Source organism: Notolabrus celidotus, chromosome 2 (assembly GCF_009762535.1).
Source record: "Notolabrus celidotus isolate fNotCel1 chromosome 2, fNotCel1.pri, whole genome shotgun sequence".
NCBI lineage: Eukaryota > Metazoa > Chordata > Actinopteri > Labriformes > Labridae > Notolabrus > Notolabrus celidotus.
The window spans coordinates 19,105,630-19,130,959 of NC_048273.1; the positions used below are offsets into that span (position 1 = coordinate 19,105,630).

The 25,330-nt window shown below is 41.9% G+C and overlaps 1 protein-coding gene across 2 annotated transcripts in view; it reads left to right on the top strand.

The window, feature by feature from the left end:
- arhgef18b (rho/rac guanine nucleotide exchange factor (GEF) 18b) overlaps positions 1–25,330 on the top strand; it is a 47,344-nt gene that overhangs the window by 12,817 nt on the left and 9,197 nt on the right. For both annotated transcript variants that reach the window (XM_034711117.1, XM_034711109.1), the window contains exons 10-28: positions 9,627–9,694; positions 10,627–10,672; positions 11,804–12,011; positions 12,671–12,777; positions 14,478–14,618; positions 15,269–15,519; positions 15,602–15,727; positions 15,852–15,969; positions 16,097–16,351; positions 16,458–16,534; positions 16,758–16,936; positions 17,089–17,162; positions 17,478–17,663; positions 17,911–18,057; positions 18,392–18,501; positions 19,074–19,142; positions 19,305–19,352; positions 19,483–19,764; positions 20,063–20,212. In XM_034711117.1, coding sequence (XP_034567008.1) covers positions 9,627–9,694; positions 10,627–10,672; positions 11,804–12,011; positions 12,671–12,777; positions 14,478–14,618; positions 15,269–15,519; positions 15,602–15,727; positions 15,852–15,969; positions 16,097–16,351; positions 16,458–16,534; positions 16,758–16,936; positions 17,089–17,162; positions 17,478–17,663; positions 17,911–18,057; positions 18,392–18,501; positions 19,074–19,142; positions 19,305–19,352; positions 19,483–19,764; positions 20,063–20,212 — 2,642 coding nt within the window. The remainder of the gene's footprint in view (positions 1–9,626; positions 9,695–10,626; positions 10,673–11,803; positions 12,012–12,670; positions 12,778–14,477; positions 14,619–15,268; positions 15,520–15,601; positions 15,728–15,851; positions 15,970–16,096; positions 16,352–16,457; positions 16,535–16,757; positions 16,937–17,088; positions 17,163–17,477; positions 17,664–17,910; positions 18,058–18,391; positions 18,502–19,073; positions 19,143–19,304; positions 19,353–19,482; positions 19,765–20,062; positions 20,213–25,330) is intronic.

Genomic DNA, 25,330 nt, shown 5'->3' on the forward strand with positions numbered 1-25,330 from the left:
ATGATGCTTCCCCTAGTCATTTAATATTTATTGTATTTGTTTGTACTAAAGTAGTGTTTGATTTTAGAGCTGGAGTTAAACTAGTAGATTGGCATGGCAGTTTTTAAATATGGTATTTATCATATGACTCTAAAGTGTTGTTTTAACTCCATACTACTATTAAATTAGACATTCTCTGTTGATCTTCCATGACCTCCCACTAAGAGTAAAATACAAATGATTTTAAAAAGTGATACTTTTCTACTTCCATGGGGGTTTTTCCTGTTGAGTAACAAACTGATGCATAATCAGTTGAATGGCCTCATGCCACACATCTTTTGACTTTACTGTATTAAGACCAATTTCTCCTAATCCACGTGGTCTTTTGGTTAAGTATTTCACATCAACAAATTAAGTTTCCAACAAAGAATAAGGTAATGGAACTGTCTCTAAAGTCCAATTTCATTTCCTTAGAGTGGACTATTTCCAGCAATATAAGAAGGGGCAGTTAGTCATCTAGTGCTACCACTTTGTTATGTCGTGGCTGTAAATAAAAAAGTTCCCCTACTCCTACTGTTCTGTGGGGGACGAAGCCATTATATGTCTAGAACATTTATAAATACTACACTTTGACTGCACTAGATTTAATGTATGATTGTATTAAGTAGTATGCTTGTTAAACAAAGTTGTTCTGGCATGTTTCACAGGGCACAGGGCACTAAGCATCCATCGTGATTCAGACGGCGCTACTTTCTTTAGACATTAACCAGAAACCATTAACATGTCTTTGTCTCTGAAACGATCCCCCATTCATCAAGCATTGCCGTTAAGGGTGATAAAGTAACATAATCATGCATTTTGACACTTACTGTGCTGTTAATGCGCACACATACACAGGTAGGGTTTCAAACGTAGACTGCATAAAAGGTTGCAAAGGGGTGGGAAAATTTCGGTAAATTTCCCACCCCTTTGCAACCCTACCTGTGTATGTGGTGTGTGGAAAGTTATCCAAGTATAAATATTTGTTTTGTTATAAGCAGACATCCATCTAAAATAATACAATTGTTGAGTGAATGTTGAGTTAAATATTACTCATCCCCCCGACCCAACCCATTAAAAAAAATTAACAAAAATGCAATCCCAACAAAGTCCCATTCAAAATGTTAAATGAAAGAGCCCCTCTCCCTCCAAAAAAGTCCCATTCAACATGCAAATTGAAAAGCATCTTCTCTCAAGCTTCTCAAGCTTAGCCTCTGCATTTTTGCTAAACCCTTTCAGGCAATGGGCTCTTCCTGGGTCTCATCAACATCCTCCATGTACACTTCCTCAACATCCAACTCCAACTCTTCCTCTTCAATATCACTGTCCAGCCTTGTTGAGGATAGCTCTGTGTCAGGCTCAAAGAGCCTCAGGTTAGCCTGAAGAATACCAACCAATTTTTCCACTCTCACATTTGTGAGCCTGTTGCACACCTTTGTGTGTATGTTACTGAGGGATAGGACATTGAGGAATATTGACAAATAGCATAGATATTGAACTGTACTTGCATGAAATCTGGTTGTTTTAGTCAGGATTATCGTAAATATGTTTTCCCCAACTATATTGAAGTTCCATATTAAAGCTGCTGTTGGTAGTCACAGAGTAAACATCTGTTCAGAGAGAGGGACTTTGAACGTCCACACTATCCCTTCCAACCAGATTTCCTCTTAGCCCCCCAACACAGATCGGCGTGTGCAGTCATGATAGTGCCAGACTCAAAACCAATCGGAGGATGTAGTAGGGGCCGCCCCTTAACCAATCAGGACAGAGGATTGAAGATTAGCTATGATCAGTCTGTCATAACCATAGACTGTATAAAATATGGACGTAGTATCCGTGACGTCACCCATCTGTTTCTGAAGCGCTGTTTCAAGGCCGATCGTCGCCGGCAGCCATATTGCTGCTGTCGAGCCATTGTGACGTAAAGCGGCGGGCTTTGAACCTCCTAGCCAACAGCAAAAGTGTTCCTGCCTGTCAATCAAGTCAGCTGTGCCTCTCATTGGAGGACTCGTAATCTCAATATCTTCAAAATTGCTGCATTAGAAAAAAATTCACCCCCCTACATTGTGTGCTCTTCGAGAAATGAGCTATCCAGACTACACTTGTCTTTTGTACCAGGCTGTAAACATGTTTATTTCTGCTGTCAAGATCTGCTTTTTTGAATTGGTGTGTATGTGGTTTCCAGTACTTCCGGAGCCAGCCTCAAGTGGATCCTAGATGAACTGCAGTTTTTAGCACTTCTGCATTGGACTCATATTTTTAGATTGGTGTTTGCCGCTTGGTCATACCGGGACCAAGGGGAATAATAACATTGCTTGATAAAAAGGCATTGGAAAACGCAGAGATTTCTCAATAGTCTCAAATTACTCCACTTACCGATGAGTTCTGATGGGTATTATGACCTTTTCTCCAAACCAAGCAAAAACAAGTAACATTTTTTTACACAATTCCTACCAACAGCAGCTTTAAGAGCCAACATTCATTTTTGTGAATTCCTGGTTTATTCCCGTTAATTCCCATGGAAAGTTTCCAACTTTGAATATTCCCGGACTTTTGAAACCCTATACACAGACATTAGAAAACAAGTGAGTGTCCCTTTAATTTGAACCCAGCCCTGTGGGGATTCAGCCGAGAATCAGCCTGTGGAATGCGTCGTTTGTATGCTGGAGCTTGTTCCCAGTGAGAGGAGGAGGAGGACACAAAACTGGACAGAAAGAAGTATGTGAGAGACTTGTTGCTGCTGATATAAATACCCAAACATATCCATCTAACTTACGGGCAAACTACATAACCCTTTGGATGCTGCTGAATCGGATGATCGTGGGTCTTGTTTGGACGGTAAGAGTCTGGTCTGAGGTCTGGAGCGGGATCAGGTGGATCAGAAGTCCCGTTGTTTCTCTCAATGGACTTCTCGGGCATTAGCAGCTAAATGCTATCATAGCCAAACAACGGCTTGTTGCTCTGTGTTTCTGTAGGCTTTCATTTATTTAGATGGACTGAGTCCGCAGGGTAGCAGCAGGAAGTTCTTCTCAAGTTTCCCCTCGTCTGACTTTATTAAAAAATGTCCAAATGTTTAACCTTGTAACTTTTAACGTGAAGCTAGCTTAATATTAGCCATTCAGCGCTAGCTTGTTACCGCTTCCATCTGAAAAACATGGATAAGCAGCTTTAATTAGCTTATAGTTTAAATATTCGATGGACTAACAAAAAAGAAATACTCGTGTCTGAATGTGTGAAGCTCCTCTTCTGTTTTACTGATTATGTTTTCACTTTGCTGCTGGTTGTGAACTATGAGGCTCAACAGGTGGGAGCTAGCCATCGTTAGCCTGCAGGAGATCACTTGTTTATTGATACAGAGTCAGACCTTCAGTTTTAGTAACCTGCTCCGTTAAAAGGATGATAATTCACATGATTTCTAGTCACTTGGTTTGTTAAAGTCGAAGCGTATAACTGTCTCTAGTATTTGTTGTCCTGTCGACCCGTTATATTTGGCTCTCACACAAGGCTAACCGGTTTAGTATCATGGACTCTGTAATCCTCGTCCTTTTAAATTATCTTATTCTTTGACTCTCCTCCTTTTCTTTTTTTCATACTGAGCTTCTCTCTTACTGGGTCACATGGTGCTAATTGTGCTTGTCAGGTCTGCCGGTGCATAACAGCCCACTCCACTGACTCTGGGTTTCACCCATCTCACCCTGTTAGTACTCCACTCCTACATGCATCACTGCCCTGCCTTCCAGCATGCCTGCCTCACTGCCTTGAATGAGAGTTAAGGTCGGGCTGCCTCCATGCCTCCTCCATATTATTGTGATCATCTAATTATTGGCACAAGTGGGCTTATTGATTAAAACAGAGGATGCTACTAGGCAGTGGATATTTAAGTTGCACTAGAAAAAAGTAGTTTCCTATTCCTTCACATGAATATACATCAGCAGCCTGTTGCACCAGCTGTGTGTAAGATCAATCGTAGCCTAGTTTGAACGTAATTTCTCATTTAGGCTGGAGTTTACACTCCACTAACGTTTTGTGCGTTGCACCACCTGAAATATTTCAAATGTGAGCGTAAGTTACAGTGTAATTCTTACACTTAGCTCCTACTAGGTGTAAAGTCCTTAGAGTACCGGTTGTTGGAGCGTTGTTTTCAAAGGTGGGATGATTTGGAGGATGAGGAGATACAGAGGGTTCTCCCAGCTACATTACGTCGGTGACGTGTTATCTGAGAGATTACATACTTTGAAAAAATATAATGACCAAGATTTGCGCTCTTGAGTATTAACGAATGTTGTAGTTGATCATTTTACCACTTGATTTCACTGTTATTATACACACTGTAGATTAAGGCTTTAGGCTATAGTTATTACCTTTAGTTTGTTTCAGCTGTTGGTCAGTCCAGAGAAGATTAGGCACGAAAGATTAACAATGCATCAAAATTGGTGCTCTCCTCTGATTGGCTGCTGGAAGTGTAAACGTCATATCTGCGACAATGTTTTGGTTAGTTTGGACATTACGGTCTACTAGTTAAGATGAACCTTAAGTCTCTGTGGTGCAACCAAACTATGACACAACTTAAGTTACAAAGCAATGTATGGTTTGGTGTGGACTTTACATCCTAACTTCGGACACAACTTACGCACAGCTGGTGCAACAGGCTGCTGGTATCTAAAACTAGAAAATTATTTCTGCTTTCACTTTCCCCAACCTCTATCTTGTAATCTCTTTACGCCCATCTTCTACAAAAACTGTGACCTTTTTGGCACAAGAAAAGCTGCTATCAGATATTTTATAGTCCACTGACTACAAAGCTTCTTCAGCATCAGTTCTTCTCTCTGTCACTAAATGATGTCGTGGCTTCGCTGGACGCTTCAGAACCTGCTGCAAGTGTTGGTGTTTTTGTCAGTATTGTCTCTGGAAATTAAGAGAAACATCTTACACAGGTGAATGCATGCATGCAACACACGGAAAGTAGGGGATGTCTGTTGTTGACAGCTTTTCAAGGAAGTTATATCTTTACCCAGCTGTTGTGACCACTTTACTTCTCGGTTGGTCTTTACCAGCATTTGTGGCAGCAGGGTTTTTCTATGAACTGCGAGTCACTCGTGGTTTTGAAAAAGGTTCAGTCTGGACAAGAATAGTATGTGGAAACCAAAGAAAGTATTAGCTTCAGCTAGATTTTAAGGGGAGTTTCACCTCACATGGTGGAGCTTCACTGTTTAAAGCTACATTGTGTGGATTAATATGGTGAGTTAAGTGAAAAGGTAGAAGTGGCAAACAGTGAAACACTCCTCATACTCTTAAACTGAACCACTTCTTCCACATGTGAATAGTTCAGCCTTCAATTGGAGATTGCATATCAAAAGTATTGCTCAATTCACAAGCCTATATCTTTGAAGGCTAAGGCAGAATTGGCAGGACGTTTCCCTGTTGTTTTGTAAGTTGTAGTATGCTGTTATAAATGGGTCAAAGGTCTAGATAGTAGATTGTGAAGTTTGTAATGCATACATTTATGTTTGTGCACGGGCAAGTAAACTTATTTGGAGACCTTTTGGAAAACTGTAACTGAATACTGAACTAAAATGTGGACTGAAAAGCAAAGTCTTTAAAAAATATGACGTTTATTTTTCTTAAATTATATTTATATATTGTTATATTGCTGAAGAAGTCTACATCATGCTGAAAACATCCATGATGTGAAGTATGTGCATTTCTGCAATGAATTGGAAACAGCTTGCAAAGCAGCCATCTTGGAAATTCAAGCTGCACCCACACTGAATTTTGAATTTGATAGACTGTGATAAAACAACGTTGAACAGGCATGTTGTCTGAGTTAATATTTCCTTGGAAGGACCCACCCTTGTTCAGTAAGATAAGGTAACTCACTTGAGTGAGTTCCTTCTCCTCACCCATTCTTTGTATCACAGTGGTTACCCAGACGTCACATACGTTCATTGAAGAACTTACTAAACTACATGCTGCTACACGCCATAGATGTGTGATAGGGAAGTCAGCAGTCAGCAGTCGTCGGGTGTGTTGGCGGTTTTGAGGGGAGCTGAGTGTCCCGTGGATCAGCTGCAAAACCACAGTGCAGCTGCTGACATGATGACATGATGACAGGGTGACTGGAAGTTATCACACTGCTCAAGAGTGGCAGAGCGGTCGACACTCATCCATTATGTCCACCTGATAATGAGAAATCCCTCTGACGGTGAAACACAGGCCTGACGTCTGGACAGTGTGTACTTTAATCAGTTGGTTTTGACTGATTGTATCGAGGCGTTGGTATATTTTCACACACATTGCTGCTGCCAAACCCTGAGGTGGTCTGCAGCTGCTGGGAGCCACTGCTGGTTGGCTTTGTGATATCAGCAGACAGTAAACAGTCATCTCGCTTATCTTACAACATTTTTACTTCCATTAAGCAGAAATTCTTCTTTTAAATGCAATTGGAGTGTAATTACTGCACTCCTAAACAGTAATAGTTTACTTTTGGTTTCATCAGCGATGACTTCGAGTAACTTTGTTGCTGTGACCTCGCTTTTTATTACATCTAGAGCTGCTTACCTATCAGGTCCTCTGGACTGTACTTAGTAATGACCTGGCCAGCCTTGCCCTATCAATGCATATGGGCTTTGTTGAAGATGTACTTCAGGCTTGATAGATTTATTACACAGCGAAGACTGTTGTGCTGTGTTTCTCTCTGCCTGAAAGACCCATCCTGGCAGAGAGACTGGATTTCGGCCTGTTTGTTTGCAAAGTGGAAAATTAGGTGATCCTTGGCTCTGGCTGCTTCACTGCTGATGAGTCTGTTGGCTTTCTCACCTCTGTTTCTTTCTCTTTGGGTGATCAATGATCATTCCTCCAGCCTTTAAATCAGCACAATTAAATGAAGATAATCCAACATGTAGTGACATTTCTTTGGGCGTGTTTTTATGTGAGATCTTTCTTGCAAACAATGCAAGACTCTGTGTCTACTTTGGGATTCAGCAGACTTGCACTTGCACTGGTCCAGAACAAAATGTAGCTCTGCTGGATCCGGCTCACAGAGGGACACTGCAACACTGTTGCTCGAGATTATTCAGAAGCCAGTTTCTGTTTTCTTTTCCTTCAGCTCAGCCAGCAACTGTTCATTTATTACCAGATGGAGAGGGGGGTCAGAGGGAGATGGTGAGAGATCATAAGTGATTTAATGGAGCAAATAGGTTAGGACTGGATCCTGTAGTTCAAACACTAGACACGATTATCATACAGTACATGCAACTAGTGTTTATTCCTCATCACCTCAGCCACACACAACAATTACTAAATGACGGTCCATACTGCATCATGCCTACCTGCAGAGAAGAAGGCTTTTGGCCTTTGTCTCCTTTGTGGCAGCACACAGTAGAGGAATATGCAGTGGAGGCTTCACAGGGGACTCAGACTGTACTGTAGAGCAGGTAGTGGAAGTTGCTAGTATGTTGTTCACTGCAGCAGCACCTTTGTTAACAAGCTATGCAGTCAGATTCAAATAATCACCACTCTGACTGTGCTGTGGGTAACACAGGGAATGTAAAGTGGGCTGTGTAGAGGAAACACGCTCACTATGTTACTGACTGTAAGGTTACGTTTTTTTCTTTCCTTTTTCTCAGTCATGATATTTTCCGGTATCGAGTGACCCACTTAGTGTGGTCATCTGAATTCTGCTTTAAATAATGACTGCTTGGGATCCAACTGTTGAACTCGCTAACCCTGTTTCCACTCATCAGCATCTGCTCAAAGGAGCGTCCTCCATTTTTTTTGTGAATATGCATTTCTTTTCTTGCGTACATCCTTGTATGTTTTGCATCGAAGGCCATGTGTTTCTCATCCACGTCAGCCCAGTTTTTCCTGGTTGAGTTGGGATCCGACTTTGCATAGTGATAACTTCATTTGTTTAGTCCCTCAGGGAAAGCTTCTGTTGCCTACACAGTCCTGGCTGCCTTATACAGCATGTAGCCAGGATGAAAAATTGTTTTGTTTAGTCTGTGTAGTAATTGTGTAAAACATGGAGGGGAGAACTCAGTGATCACATGTTTTTCCACAACAGCTCTATATATGATAATCAGCAGAGAGACAATCAGGGGGAGTTTTCATCTTAAGGCGTTTTTTGACCAGAGGAACTTTACCCCTGAACTAAGTGTGTTTCGACCAACGGAACCAGGGCAAAAAAGTAGTTCAGGGGTAGATAATCTCTCCCCTAAAAAGCCCTGCTAGCGGGGTACTACTTTTCAAAGGTCCCGGGGCTTTTGGGCGGCAGGGCCTGCAATGCTGAATGTGTCTGATTGGTAGATTAACCGCAGTGTTTTTATTCCGTCCACAATAACATCACACACGTCTGTGATTCACTTGATTTTTCGTTCTTTACTTTATTCTATCTTTGATTCACTGGGATTCACTTGATTTAGCAGCTTGTAACAGTAGTCTTCTCTCAGCCCACTGCAAATGCGACTCTCCTGGTGTTACGGTTTTAAAAGTGACCCTGTAAACTGGAGACCTTCAGCTGAGTGTAACAGTGTTTGTGGAGTTTACACAGCTGTTGAAACACAGTGAGTTTTAAGATTAAATATCTTCATCAGATAAGTATTTAATGATTGTCTAAAGACGTTTATGAGGGATGGTTCTGGCTGAAAGTCGACAGTTAACAGGGTCATGGTTTAAACCAAAACACCGGCCGATCTCTGCCACGGCTTTTTGAGTAAAAAACAATTTTAAAGCCGTGTTGAAACGTCTTTGCTACTCGTGCTTATCTCCTCTCACGTGTTGATTCAGTGAATCCATCTGCGATGAAATATAGCACCATCTAAAACAGCGCCAGCTGAGTCTCTTCCATGCTAACAGGCTAACTGTTGTGTTGCTCAATGATACCTGCCTGTCCGTCTGCTTCTATGGTGTCTTCTGTGACGAATGGCATTTGTTTTTGTTTTACTGCCCTCTACTGGTCTGGCGGTGTAGTACATTTACCTTTTTTTCCCCCTCCATATGTCACTGGCCTTACACAATCTACCCGGGACTTCGGCCCTGCAGTCGAAACGCAGACAACAATGGCGACACAGAACCTTTTAGTTCAGGGTAAAGTAGTTCTGGGGGCTAAAAGACCCCTGAACTCTTGGTCAAAATGCACCTTTAGACTGACCAGTTGCTTGTTTTTCATACAGGAAGAAAAATAGACAGAAAGAGGAACGATCTAACCTGCCTGATGTGTGTCTGGTATCTTCTAAGTGTAAACAAACATAATCCATTCCAGTTCTCAGTGCATTACTGTCATTAGCCATTAGGATTTCTTACATTTCAAGTGGAAACTGTCATCTGAAAACAAATCTTTGACATTGTAATAGTTGATAACTGCCGCTGAAGAAGCAGCTCTGCCTCCAGGCATTTGTTTCAGCACCTGTGCATTGCTTTGTTTGAATAACAGTCTCTTTTTTTAATTTTTTTTTTTACATCCAACGCTGCCTCCAGGGGTCGTTTGGTTAGTTTTGAAATTGCAAGCTCGGTTCACCGTTTCATTGTTCCCCGTCTACATTCAACCCCAAAGCCTCCTCTGCTGTCTCAGTGTCTGATGTAACCACTGACTTCGTGTTCTTGTTTTTCAGATTGTGCTGTGAACGTTCACAAGAGCTGCAAGTCTCTGCTGGGTGAGTGCACCAGCAGCAGGAATAAGGTAAACAGTTCTTTACTAAGGGAGCAAAGCTAATGAGGAGACAAAGTTGTACCATTACTCCCATAGAGGACTTTAATTCTAGACCTGGTGTACAGTTATAGATTGTCTGACTTTTTCAGTTCTGATACAGATATCTATGCTTTGATTATCAGCAAGCACAGAGTAGCGTATGGATAGTGTTTCTACAACTAACTATGTGCAATAGACTGTTTATTCTTTATTTGGTAAGGCAGCATATCAAATACACCCAAACAGCTGACACTGTAGCTCACCCCCACGCAGGAGAAGTAGCACCCTCCTTCTTCTTTTCAGCAAAATGGCTGCCGGTCATTCTGCTGATTCATGATGTGTCACAAACATGAATGTAGACTTTTAATTTATGGATTGGCCCCAGATCACCTTCATGTCAACAATACCCTATCCAACCTTTTGAGAAGGTATCAGAATCTCCCAGTATATCTATCTAGTTTCATACAAACAAGAGAGCCAGGGTTGTGACACTGCTGTAGGTAGACATATGCTGCTTTTACGGATTTATATTTTCAGGATGAAAAGGAATGTAGTCTAGCTGTTGTTGCACTCTTGATGAGGTGCATTTTGGCTATCCTCTATGGAGCAGCAAAGCCTCCACATATACCTCAGCTGAGCAGCTTAAATCCAAGTTTGGCAGGGAAAGCAGTGTAGTTTTTTCAAGTGGAGGAAGTTTAAGACAACCTGACTGAAGATTACACGCCTCTGTCCACTCATATGAATCTGCCAGAGATGGACTTGCTTGTAAAACAAAGACCATAGCCATGTGAGCAGTCTGGTCCATTAGAGGAAGAACAGAAAAGAGTGTCATCCTTTAGACAGTTTATAATCTATCAAAGCTGATGAAAACTTGAGAGAATGGCCTTGAAAGAACGCTGTCTGTGTTTATTTCCTCCCCACAGAGAGACTCTCTGCCAAGGGCTGGTTATTCGGGATCTTCATTCCTTGGTAAGTAGAATGTGCACATGCAGATAGGTCCCTTGGGAACACATCTGACATAAGGATCTGTTATAGAAGAAGGGTGGAAACATACATTGACGTAATGAATTATGGTTTAGCCCCAATTTGGCTGATTAAAAATCTGATCACCTCTCTGGTGGTTTTCAGAGGATTAAAAAGACCAAATCTCATGATCTCTAGAGATGGAATCATCCTATTGCTGTCTCTGAATGCGTCAAGGGAGAGACAAATCTCCAACAGGCTGTAGGCAGAGGTGATGTGGCAGACAGGTGATTTATTTTGAAAGGATGTCAGATTCTCTCTTTTTCTCCTGTTTAATTGTGACGAGGGCAGGCTGTTTGACTCAGAATAAATGTGCAGTGCATCTTTATTTATTATTATTATTATCAAGCATTCCAACTCAGAAAAATTTGAATCAATGTTAATTGTAACCTTAAGCTGGCTCTGTTACATGTGATCAAACCCACAGGAGACTTAGTAGCAGCACAAGTTAATCTCCTTTGGCAGTTGTTATTCTCTTTTGAACAGCTGGAGTCCTTTCAGCCACACCTCATCTCTGCTCATGTCCTTCTCTGGCGAATCAGTAGCTTGCGCAGGTGTTGGATGAAGGGGTTTTGTTTTTGTCAGAAGAGCGTGAACGGGACGGATCTAGACAGGTGTGTTTCAAAACCAGACTTTTTGCCAGCTTAGTTGACTGATACTAGGACTACAAAAGACTAGCTAGTTTCTCCTAGCTTGAGACTTTCGCAATGGAGCTGGCCGTTACAAAAGGCACAAACCAAACAATAATGGTCTCCAAAGATTGCCTCAGGACTGGGGAATCATCCTCCTCTTCCTCCCAATCTTCCTCCGCCTCATCGCAGGGACTGGTTGGTCCTAGTCAAGTTCGAGTATTGATGCATTGCGACCTGGTGACCCATCGATTTTTCAGATCTGCGCATCAACATAAGACGAAAAAATTTAGGTTTCGCCTCGGGCAGGAACGTCAACTTAGCAAATCATCCTCATCTTCTGCTCCCCGCCGGTCATGTTCCTCTTCCTCCTTGTCATTCACCTCACGCTCCTCTTCCACATCCTCCCATTTCCTCCGTTCAACTGTCTCTCGTCTGTCCTCCCTAGCACTGAAAGACCGGGACAGAGAGCGGGAACTGTGGGGCCCAGCCTCATCACAGGCCCTGAATGGGTATACAGGATTTCTCAGCACCCCAGGCATGACCAATAGTCAGTGGGGACCAAGCACTCAGCTGACCGCCGCCCATACCACCAGCTCCACTGCAGCCCCTTCCTTCAGCCTTGGCCACAGCCTCCATCACCACAGCAGCTCAGGGTGAATACATGTTCTTTGTCAGTTCAACTTTTTATATTTTTATTGAAAGGTTTTTTTTTTGTAAATGAGCTTTTTTAAAATTTCTCTCATTCTTTAGTTTATCTTTAAAAAGATTATATTTGAATGACAGTATTTCAGGGTTACCAGGTTCATAAACCACCAAATATCAGCCTTTGCCCTCTTAAATCTATAATTGTATAAATGTTTGCAGTATCTGCTGTATGTTAATGCTGGATATTTTTAGATTCTCTGCTGCTGGAATACTATTTTCTCTGTGCTATCATAAGATGTGTATTTATAGTTGACATATCAAGGCAAGCTGTCTTTATTAATATAAAAGCCTTTTGAAACTAGTCTAGACTGTTCCCAGAAGTGGACGTTTTTTACTTGTGCATTGCTAAGAAAAGTATGTAGGGAGATGGAAAGGAAGAGGGGGAGAGAAACAAAAGCATAAGGTAGGTGAACACAGGCGCAGACGGCAGGTAGCCATAGATCAGCATCAGTAAGTAGATAAGAAAAGTTCCTAGCTTCTATTGTGTCTAGTTTGAATTATTTTGAACCTTGAAGTGCAAATGTTAGCTTTGTAGGCTGCTAGTTGGATTAAGTGGTATCAGTATCAGCATGTACGCCACCTTGGACCTGTGGTTGTCATCCCTCAGATCCCTTCCCGGGGAGATGGATGAGACAGATGCTCTCCGCTCCAAACGCTGCAATGAAGACGCCATTTCCCTCGCTCCCTCCACCACAGAATCGATCATTGTCGAAGGTGAGTTGGCTAACCGAGGGAGAGGACAGAAGCTGAATTTCAACACTTCCACTTTTAATTGAATTTGGGGAAGTTTTCAGCTGGTAACATTGTTGTACATAGCTTGTTCATTCTCTATGACCTATGGAGCCTGAATGCAGGGTGAAAGTTTGTCTGAAGGGAGTATTCTGGAAACTAGGGAGGAGAGAGTGTGGAGTGTATTTTATGGAGTCAGGGGTGATCTCACTCTCTCTCATTAAGCTGGAGTGTGTGGGAGAGAGAGATGCACACAGACTGGATACAAGGTAGCCACTTAGAAAGAGTTACTGCATCAACTTCCCTGTTCTAGTGTTTACTACTTCATCAGAAATAGACGGTCCCTCATGGGGAGGAGGAGGGGTTTTATTTGGCCTTGTTTGGCCTTGTTAATGAGGTCAGCTGCTGTCAGGAATTCACTATTTCGTTTTTTATTTATCATTTTCAGCACTGCCAAAACTCTTAAAGAAGAGACATTAAGTCAGCAGTGAACTATTATGAACTTGGATGATTTCCAATAAGTTACTTGCTTTACCTAAGGGAAAAATCACTCTAAAGTTACCATTAATCTCTACTATGTTTCTACTGGATTTATGCAGTGCTTTCTTTAGTTTTCTGACCACTCAAAACATGTTTATATTACACATCACATTCACGCCACATTCATACACTGATGGCAGAGGCTGATATGTAAAGCTTCCATCAATTTGTTTTTTTTTTAAGTTATATTTTTGGGCTTTATTTTTTAGGACAGCTGAACAGAGACAGGAAATGTGGGGAGTAGAGAGCGGGGTAAGACAAGGAAATGGTCGCGGCTGGGAATCGAACCGGCGACCCCTGCAACAGGGACTGTAGCCTCTGTATATGGGGTGCTTAGACCGTTAGGCCACCAGCAGCCCCTTCCATCAGTTTTTAACCAATATATTTAATCAACCCGCTCACACACAAATGGCACAGCACTGGGGGCAGTTTAGGGTTAAGTGTCTTTCCCAAGGACACTTTTGGCAGCGGGATCTGGAACACACAACCTTCCTATAGAGAGACGTCTGACTCCATCACTGAGCCAAAGCTGCCTCTTTCACAAACTCTTCACACATATTCCTGATCACTTATTAATAACAGAAATTGAGGATAAACATGTTAAGATTATCTGGAAACTAGTCTGACTAGTTGTCCTCTACAGCAGGGGTTCCCAAACTTTTCAGCCCGCTACCCCCAAAATATTGGTGCCACAGACTTGTGACCCCTACTGTCCCTCAAAGTGGTTAAATGTTGCTTCATACTTCATTTCCTTCAACTTCAAAATTAGTTTACCTACATAATTAACTGTTAGCTAACTCTAACCCTAACTTTAGGAGTCATCTGGCAACAAAGAAAGACAGAAAACTAATGAAATGTAATTATTTCCAGGGTTTTATTTAAAATGTAACTACAATTTTTGTCTATATTTTTACAATAATGGGTAAAATAAGCAAATTTAGATTACTTACTAATCTGGAAGACATCTCGCGACCCTCCATTGGTGTCTTGCAACCCCTCAGGGTGTCCTGACCCACACTTTGGGAACCCCTACTCTACAGACATGATAACTGTGAGTTTTGTGTCATAGATCTATTTAAGAGTGTTGAGGTATTATTACACTGAAATGCACTACAGTTTTTTGACCCCTGTGCTCCTCACCTCAGATGCTCACTACGCAGCAGTGCGGAGTGATCTGGAGTCTGATGCTCAGGACCTCGAGGCAGAGTCATGGAGTTTGGCAGTCGACCAGCAGTACATGAAGACGCACTGTAAAGAAATGGTGAAGAGACAGGATGTGATATACGGTAAGTTTAAATTTCATAGGTCGTGTTTACACCTGTACCTGCTCAATCAATGAAACAGCTCACCCATAGTTTGATGTGTAGCTCATTGATTGGACAGTTCTGGTTAACTGTTATCCTTGCTCATCTGTCCTCATACTGTCACAATGGGAAATTGAAAGAAGATCATCGAAAGGCATTTTAAAATCTTACTCCACTGCATTGAACTCAAACCATTCACATTGATGTAGTGGATCTACATCAATAGTGGTATTTCTCTATTTTAAAACCCTGGTCCTACATTTCCCATAATGCAATTTGACCATCTGGTGTGTTATATTTGTTGAACATTATGTAGCCTTCTAAATATGTCTTCCTCCACACTCAAATGTAATTATTTTATTTTTAAAAGTTGTAGTCTTTATCCTCAGAGGGTGCAAGATTTCAGTGACATCACTTTGCACAGTTGAACTACGAAAGAGTTTGCAGCACTTTTTCACGTATAATAACACTGGAGGACCTTGAACAGACATTGCCTAAAACAAAGCAAAATTGAGAGAAATAGTATCTGGGGGGTTTAAATGGAATAAAGCCCCTAGCATTACAATTCAGTACATAGATTTTTGCATCTCACACAGCAGAACATAAGCTTGTAACTTTATGCCTCCGTACAGAACTTATGCAGACAGAGATGAACCATGTGCGGACCCTGAAGATAATGCTGCGTGTGTACGTCCGGGAGTTGAAGGAAAACCTCCAGATGGACTCGGGTAGGCTGGAGTGTCTGTTCCCCCGCTTGGAAAACCTCCTTGAGCTTCACACACAATTCCTGTCTCGACTCAAAGAGCGGCAGCGAGAAAACCTTGTCTCACCAAATGAGAGAAACTACACTATCAACAGAGTGGCAGACATTCTGATCACACAGGTAAGGGGAGGAAAGATAGTGAGACCAATGAGAAATTGCATGCATAGAAATGACAAAGCTGACAGTTTTCTTTGTTCTCCAGTTCTCAGGTGAAATTGGAGAAAGGATGAAGGACAGCTATGGGGATTTCTGCAGTCACCACACTGAGGCTGTCAGCTACTACAAAGAACAGCTGCAAAACAACAAAAAGTTCCAAAACATCATACGGGTAAGACATAGGAGCAGGCTTCTGATGTTTGGTATCAGATTTTGTCAACCGTGTCTCTGTAGTACAGCATATCAAATCCACTGTAAGTCTGGTCAATATCAGAATTATCTCTCTTTCTCCTCAGAAAATTAACAACCTGGCCATCGTACGAAGATTAGGAGTGACTGAGTGTATCCTGTTGGTGACTCAACGCATTACCAAGTACCCAGTGCTAGTGGAGCGCATTCTGCACAACACTGAAGGTTCAGTTTTTATAACATGCATTTTTATCCAAACTCATGCATTTATTAAAGAAAAAACATCCTTTGCCTCACTTCTCCTAATTGAATTCTGCTGTATCTAAAACTACATGTTATTTTCTGTGTCCAGCTGGGACAGAGGAGCACGAAGATCTGATTCGGGGGCTGAGTCTGATCAAGGGCACGATCGTTCAGGTTGACGCCCTGGTTAATCTTCATGAGAAGAACTCTCGACTTAAAGACGTACACAACAAGATGGAGCCAAAAGCACAGGGAAAAATCAAAGATGGGCGAGTGTTTCGCAGGGAGGACCTGGCACAGGGCAGGAGACGGCTACTACATGAGGGCACAGTCAACTGGAAAGCTGCTTCAGGCAGGCTCAAAGGTGTGATTGTATTATGAAACTATATACCTGACTGATCCACTACAAGAAAAAGTGAAAGAAAGAGGGCTGAGGTCTAAAGGTGTTCTTTGCATTTTTGTCCATTTAGATATTCTCGCAGTGCTCCTCTCAGATGTGTTGCTCTTGCTACAAGAAAAGGATCAGCGATACGTGTTTGCTACAGTCGTGAGTACTTTTGCTTAGTTTCTTATTACCAGTATGAAACCTATCAACCCTGTGTGTGGTTCAAAGAGGAGTACTCGCATAAAGAGCTATAATGAGCTAATATGTGAGTGGGAGCAGAATTGAGTCAGTCATTCCTGACAGCTCTATAAATGTCATACTTGTCATAGATTTAAATACCTTTGATACAAGTTCTTAAATAAGCACACCCTTCTTCTTCACTCAGGACAACAAGCCGTCAGTGATTTCTCTTCAGAAGCTGATTGTCAGGGAAGTGGCCCATGAGGAGAAAGCCATGTTTCTTATTTGTGCCTCTGCCAATGAGCCAGAGATGTACGAGATCCACACCAACTCCAAGGAGGAGCGGAACAGTTGGATGACACAAATACGGCAAGCTGTGGAGAGGTATCCACAATTACACACAAGAAATATGTGACTCCTTATTATTGTTTTTCACATTTGGTGGAAAGATTTGATGTGAAACAGAGAAACTTTAAAGGCACCTTACTCATTTTGCTTCCTCCGTCCCCTCCCATGTAATGTCCTGTCTCTCCTAGTTGCCCTCACACAGAAGAGAGGCTGTTCAGTGAGCAGGAAGAAGCACGCGCTTTCAGGTTCAAAGAATTACAAGGTAACTGCCGGAAAAATTTGCAATGACATTCACTTGAGAGTATGGGGAAATTACATAATGTAGGCCACCAGGGGGTGATCACGAGTCATTTATACCTTTAAATATTGCAAGTGAAAATTTTCTACTGTTTTTTTTAACCTTTGTTTTGCAATTCTTAAAACTATGTGAGCACATTTATATTTTATTCTTTTTTCTACAAAATCTGTTTTATACACCTTTTTGCTGGAATATATCTAAAGAATATTAGTCTGTGTGAGATAAAACCTGCACCCTTCTACATTGACTTCTCTTCTGAATTATTTTGTATCATTATAGAACGACTGGGCCAAAAAGATTCAGTGATCGTCCAGGCTCTCACGGAGAAGCTGCAGCTGTTTGCGGATATGGCCGAGTCTGTGGCAGGTTTAGAAGACACAGCTTCACGTTCCAGACTTCTGCTTAGAGGAGACGCCTCAGACCTCCAGCAGGGGGAGACCCTGCTCAAAGGAGCTATCACTGAGGGTAGGACGATGCTTAGATACAGGGTTATGGTGCTGTGATGTTTACACACAGAATTTTCACCTGTATTTCCTTGATATGCTCTTTGCAGCTCTTTAATAAATCTGTATGTAGAAGCATCATTAAATTTGCTACTGTTACCCTGAACCTTTCAGATATGAAGATATTCTTAATCAATAAAGTAATATCTTATCTTAACCTTTCACTCTGTCCAGTCACCAGTCCTAACTTGCCGTCTCTTTTACATCAGTGGAGAACCTCCAGAACCTGCTGCAATCTGGAGTGAGAGAGGAATCTCCGATCCCTAGTGTGGAGGAAGGGAGCGGCTCTGGGGTTCTGCCGAGGCGAGCGGATACATTCGGGGGCTATGACAGCAGCCCAACCATCCTTAGTAAGAGTGAGTCCTGCACAATCCTCGCCCAAAAGAAGTCTATTTTTTAACAGATTTGCAGTTGTGTTCCAGTGACCTTTTAATGCCATTGAAAAACATGAACCATAAATAAATTAGATACATTTTTAAAAGACGTGTATGGATTTCTTAATTTCTTGTTTTCAAAGCCAACACCAAGAAATAATTTTCCAGGCTGCGATGTTTGTAGTGTTGTATGTATATGTTGATTGGGTCAAAGTAGAACTTGTGATTGTCAATATTTCTGTGTATCTGTCTGGTTTAATTATTTGTGTGTTTGTCACTGTCTGTGTTTCTGTGTGTGTTAATGTGACTGTGCCAGATGGCAGCGTGAAGAAGAACTTTTCTGGCGAGTCCAGAAACAGAGACAGAAGAGCCAGCTCTGACCCTCAGCTCAAAGACCTGTGTGGCAGCCACACCCTGGAGCAGACGGTAAGGCCCCAGCATAACACACACACGGACACAGACACAGACACAAAGACTGTATATCCTTGAGATGAGTCACAGTGTTATGTCCGGAATAAAGTAATAACCAGACGTAGTCATCTGGAAAGCTTCCACATCCTGATGTTTGCTTGAACCCTGCTCTGACAGATCACTTCATTAGTTTATATTTAGGTAAACATTGATAATACAGTGTTCTCATCACATGCTGGTAAATCACAATGAGACTGAATAGGCAGAAAAAATAGAACAGCACGCCTTTTTTTTTCTTTTCTTGAGTAAGCGATTACCGTCATTCAGATTTGTTTTTTTTTTTACAAAATTGTTTACTACATCCTCTCTTAGCTGTAGTAAACTGGTTTGTTTTTCATCATGGGAGATGGGGAAAAGCCCTCCTCCTAAATAAGAGAGCTGATATCAGAAGATATAAATATTGTATGAAAAAGAGGCTTCAAAGAGCAAAAAATGTGTCATGTTTTAAAGTAACATCACATTATTGTGTGGATATTTTGTTTGTGATGTTGTTTCATCAGTATGACCCGCTGTATGTTGTTGCTCAGGTTGATGAAAGCTGCTGCTCTCCTGCCAGATGGAACCGCATTTGGTCCAACCCCTTCCCTGAGGCTGAGGTAAACTCTACCTTTCTAATGTGTCACCTTGTGCTACACAACACCACTGGATTAGGAATTTCATAGCCATGCCTACCAAACTGAGAAGATGTAACCATGGGGAGAACTCTAATCCAATGAAATGTTGCATTGTTGATTAAAATACCTGTGTTTCTGTTTCAGTTCTTTGACAGAGTGCTGATGCTCTCCCAAAGGCTCTATAGTCTACAGGTACACCATCCCCACCACTGTTTATCAAATTGTTGAACAGCTGTGTCAATGTTTTCAAGCATAAATTTTCATGCAACAGACAAAACCAGTGAATTTATTGCTTTTCTTCCACTCCTGTTTCCATCTTCAGGCCATCATATCACAGCAGGACAGTCACATTGAGCTACAGCGGGCCTCTCTGACGGAGCGTGCCTCACTACCTGGCCGCCACAGAGGGAATGTGCTCCTGGAGCAGGAGAAACAGAGGACTCTGGCCTTGCAGAGAGAGGAGCTGGCCAGCTTTCACAAGCTGCAGTCTCAGCACCGGCAGGAGCAGCAGCGCTGGGAGAGAGAGAGGGAGAGGCACCGGCAGCAAGTGGAGGCCACCGAGGCCAAACTCCAACAGAGGGAGGAGGAGTGCAGGAAGCTTGAGGTGAAGTGCCCAGTCCTACCTGAGGGCTGTGGAATAGTTTGAAATGTCCTAAGATGTGTGCAAAAGGCTGAATTCAATTATATTTTGGCTCTGCTTTACATTCCATTGTTCCATCTATTATTTTCTCCTCTGTCATGAGAAGTAATTGTTTTACTTTATAGTGTGTTTGACTTCTTATACTCCCTTTGTGTTAATGTATCAGTTCAGTGTGTGAATGTCCCACACTCACAATTGAAAGTAAGCTTTACCCCTTACTACTACAATCAATATTCAACCATTTCTGGATCTTTTGATGCAGGATCATCTGGCAGATGAGAGAAGGGAACTGGAGATTCAGAGGGAGAAGTACCAGAAGGATTTGGAGAGGCTGAGAGAGTCTACCAGAGCTGTGGAAAAGGAGAAGGAGCGCCTGGAACACCAGAAGAAGATCAAGAGGAAGACAATTGAGGTGCGAAAAGAATGCACAAAATTTGCCAAAACCAAGGTATCACAGCATGTTTTTAGGGAATGAGGAAAGGCTGAGCGTACATTATAAGACAAGGTGGCTTACTTTTCTTGGCGAAGCTGTGATTTACTCAGGCTTATGTACTCAAGAAAAGAACGCTTCATTGACCAACGGTTGTTTAAAATTGTAATCACTATAATTAGCAAGTGACCTTCGTAAAGAATGCTTTTGGAAGGTATAAACCTTTTATTGATGGTCATAAAGATTTCATTACTGCATCTATAAAGTGTGTGTAAGACGGTGGAAATAAGGACGAGGGCGAGGTGATGGCTGAGTGAGGGGAAAACAGGACAGATGGTTTTGTTGACATTTACTCACAGGGATGAGGAACAAGGAGGCATTTTCCAGTGTCCTTCGTGTTTGTTTGTTTTTTGTTATAATATTCCAAACCGTTCCTTACTATTCTTTTATGTTTTTTTAAGAAAAATACTTTGAGCTTCTTATGAATCTTGTTATCATGCATCCTGGCACTCAGAGTCTGAAACACTTAAAGATATATTTAAATGAATCCCATGTAGGATTGTTTGTGTTTACAATCCCACCATTCTTCTTCTCCTTTACCACATTCCTGACTAGGCCTGCAGGAACTTTTATATCTTAAGTTCCGGTTGTCTTCCTGTTAAAAAAGAAGCTCTGTTTTCAGCTCTCAAAGCCTGTTCCATAGACTGTTGTAATGATGAGCACACATACAGCTGATTAAATCTCTGACCACTCAAACTAGGAATCCACCTACACAGGGAGCAGTCTTTCTCCTCACCTCTCTTTACCTCTGTTTCTCCTCTCCCTGTCCTGTGTTGCTCTACTTGTATCCATCATTCTCTCCTTGCAGTACAATACATGCCTTTGTTTGTGAGTTTCATGGGAGAGGAACTTGTAGAAAGACATTGACTGTAATTTCATGCCTGGTGCTAACAGATCTGTCAAGCAGTATCTGAAAACACTGAAAGCTGATATTTAGTAACCTTACTGAGGTCTTAGTAACTACTTGGTAACTACTTCAGTAACACAAAACTTTGCTTCATAGCTGGAGCACGTTGCAGGGTTCACCAAACAAACTGGCAGTTGGCCGACACAGGCGGGACGCTAATGTACATCGTTTGCCCCCTCAGCACAAACTGATCCCAAAAACGCTAGTGAGGCAAGACCCACATGTAGCCTCTAACATTAACGATTAGCTAGCTAACATTTACAGCCACTACGCCTTACCATGTGTTAGCTACGAGTCTATGCCAGTAGCAAATAGCAGTGTACCTTTCTTTCTCTGGTAACAGCAGCAAAGTGTGATCTCTAAAAGGAGAATCAAAGACTTCAAGTTAAGTAAGGGCTTAATGTAGGATTAGGATATTTGCTAAACTGGTAAATATATAGGTCTATAATGACAGAAAAGGTTGAGGGGTGTATTTTCCCCTTGATCACATATACAGTATTAGCTACATTTTGTGCACTTTTGCCCTTGCCCACCCTTAATTTCCTCATTGCCTCAGTGACTACTTTAATATATATTGCCCACCTTTTATAGTAATTCAATATTCCTCTAAAGAGTGACCAGTGTTCTCATCATCACCCCTTACATCTACAAATTATCTGTTAAGACTGGCTTCTTTGTGGCTCTGCTTGGTTGATATTTCAAGAAGGAGAGGAGTATGGACATGAATTGTAGCTTCATTGCCTGAGTCACACAAGTTTCTATCATGTGCCATTTTTCCCGAGAAGTTGGACTGGTCATAACCTGTTAAACCAGTGTCATACTGTTGCACGTGCTTCGAGACGTGCCACTAAGACAATTTAGCTCTTCTCCAGTCATGTCTCAAGTCCCTCCTTCTGCTGTTAGACGTTCTTCCCTTGGTTGAAGCCTGACAGTTATATCTGATGGGCCGGTATTTCTTCATCCTGCACTCTGAGCTTGTAACTGACAGATGACACAACAATCCATTCAAGTCCTGACTTGCTCTCTAAATACAGCTACAGTCCTTTTGTTCAACTGGATTCCATTTTTTTCAATCTTATGCTTCAGGAGCAAAGTTTGGCCTTGCACATCTAAACATTTTTATATCCGTCTACCGTCTCAAAGATCCCAAGATAACAAGACCTTACACTGACGGGCCTTGGTCCTCAGTAAACTGGAGTCTTAACTCAAGTACTGCTGTCAGGAGTTATTGTGTTTACCATCTCATTACTTCATGAGTTGCACCCTGAGCATCTCATAGAGTCTCCTTTTAAAAGACCCTCTGGCTGGAACAGTCGTGATGACTAATACAGGGACCCTGGTAATTGCAGAGGCTTTAAATGAAGCAGTGATGGTGAATGAGACCACAGAGCAGTTTGTTTGTCACATGCACTGCAAGATAAGCAAATTTAGACCCTCATTACTCAGCACCTCATTAAACAGTGGGCACAATATTTGTTTTAAGTCAGCTAAGTAGTGCATTAGTTTGTTTTGTACACATGCAGATGTATGGGGTTGCAGTTCTATACAGCTGGCTCTGCTGTGGGATTTTCTTGGCTGTGGTCATGGAAGATTTGGAAGTGGTTTGTTCCCCCTCTGCGTCAAACACATCAAACGGCTTTTTCATCAGCTGTGACCACAGGATCTGTTCCAGACCCCGAGCCAGCCTGATATCAACAGACATTTAATCACCACCATCCAACATTAAGACTCATCAGCAGACCCGTGGAGCTATAATTAGACCTCATAAAAAAAGGCCATGTCTGCTTGTGTGTACATATGCGTGTTTTGAAACATGTGTAAGTGGTGGCGCAAGAGCGGTGCCAGTTGCGGCATGCCCTGACTTCTGAGGAACGTCTCTTTCATGTTTTATCTCATCTGATCAAAGTCGGCACTGTGATAAGGAATGCGCTGGGCTTAGGCTTTTTTTATTGGCTCTTCATCAGGTTGGAGCCCACAGTCTGATTGCTCAATTAACTTGTAGATTTAAAGTTCTACAGCATGTTTACAATCTAGACGGGAGATAAGGTTTTGTGGATTTGATCGACAATAAACAAGAGAAAGTAGATAAAACAAAAGAGAACCAACTGTATTTAATGGAAGGAAACCTGAAGGGTAGGATCTGAGCTTATGACTATGAGGTCAAGGGTTTCATGCACAGCTGACTGAGAAAGCCTTGAGGGGGAATTGCATCAAAGAATAAGATCTACTCTTCCTTTTGTAACATTTACTTGAGACGCCTTCAGGCAAAGCACTCAACTCAGCAGCAGCCCTTTGCTCCTGCTTTCTTCTCAAAAACTATAAAACTAGAATTCTGCTCAGTGTGAGCAACCACACGAACATGACAGAGGTCTTTGCTTGAACACCGGAATTTGGCAGTACTCAAAAGAAACCTGTAGAAGGGTCAGTCATAAACCTGACCAGTGTCTTCTACACTCTGATATATGTCTTCCTCTCTTTTGCCTCGGTCCCCCAGGCTGATTTACGATGCTGTTGTCTGAGTGTGTTCTTGTGGTCTGGGAAAAAATCTCCACGCTGTAACTTTTTACTCATCAGCAACCTCGCAATGTTCAGACACACCCAGATACCTGTGGCTCACTTCTTCTCTACTAAGCCGACAGCAGAGAGAAATGCCTGCCCTCCAGCTTGCTCTTTACTATACACAATCTGTTGCTGTAGCTTATCTTTATTGCTGAGCTCTGTGGCCTCTTTCAACCCCAGACTGTCAGATGAAACATATTTTTAGCCACTCGTTTGTGCAATACAGAAAAAAACTTTTTTCTTTCTTTCTAGTCGGTTTTGAGTCATCTTAAATGTAATTTAACACATATTAACATCATTTTTTCTTGCTTATGCATGAATACTTTGGTCATTCTCCAGCCAAGCAACAAGCCAAGCATGTATATGTTCACTTTTAATAAGTGTGGCAACTTAAAGGTTTTTGTGTTCGCCTACTATAGTCTTTGTTGAAGTATGATTTTGGAAAAGCACAGTTGATAACTTTTTCATTCATACTTTTTCACATGTAAAATCAAACAAGTCAAAATAGCAGTTAAGTTTTCTACGCGGATTTACAGGTGGCTTCTTTTTTGTTTTTGGACCTGGCACCCAGGGGGCTCTGTATTACTGTTGATTATACATTTATGGTGGATTTTCTTTATTGTGAGGTGTGTCCCTGTGAAGCACGGATAGTGAGTTTAGATTTTAATGCTGAGAGATGTAGGATGAGTACTTAGCAACATCACTGATTCATCACTGACAGATGAGGCGACTAATCTTCACATTGCAAAACCTTAAATGTTCGGAGTCGTTAACTGAGGATTAATGACTTAGTATTGAATCGTATACATTTATAGATACTTCATTTTCTGTCAATGGACTTATAGTATAAGCTCTATAAGACGTCTATCTCCAGGAGAGCTGGCACCAAATCTTTGTGTAAATAGCAAGATTCAAGAGTCGTCCCTCGTCTCCACACATCTTAAATAAACTTGATTTACTCTTAAAGCTGGGGTTGGTAGTCAGATTTAGATACATTTTTTGTCATACTGGTTAAAATGATCTTTATGTCCTGATGGCAATCAATACATAATGTGTTCTTAAAAAAGAGTGAAAAAAAACTGCTATCTACAGCCGGAGTAAACCTGGGAAAACACCAACCAATCACCGTTTTTTGGCTCCCCACATTTTAAACCAATCAAATCCCGTCCAGCCGTTCTGCCCTCCTCCTACGCGTACATTTCCCCGTCTCCTGCCTCTACTTCCCCTGACTCTACTGACTGCCCCTCTCGCTCGTCCTCGGGCCTGTCCCCTCTGACCTGATGAGGTGCTTTGCTCAGGACTGTAGTCCGGATCAGAGTCTAAAAAGCTCTCACCAACAAGCAGAATAATTAATGACGTTCAGTAAGTCCTACAGAAAATATATATTTATTGTAGCGTCCGTCCGGATGCTGTAGTGATGACGAGCCGATTGGTGAACACGTTGATCTTTAATAACCGGTCACTGTCGGCCGTGATCACGCCAACCAACAAAGCAACAATCAATGTTTGAATGAATGAAAAACTTCTCCTCTCCTCACTCCCACTCACGCACTCTACACCTCTCCTGATGCCTT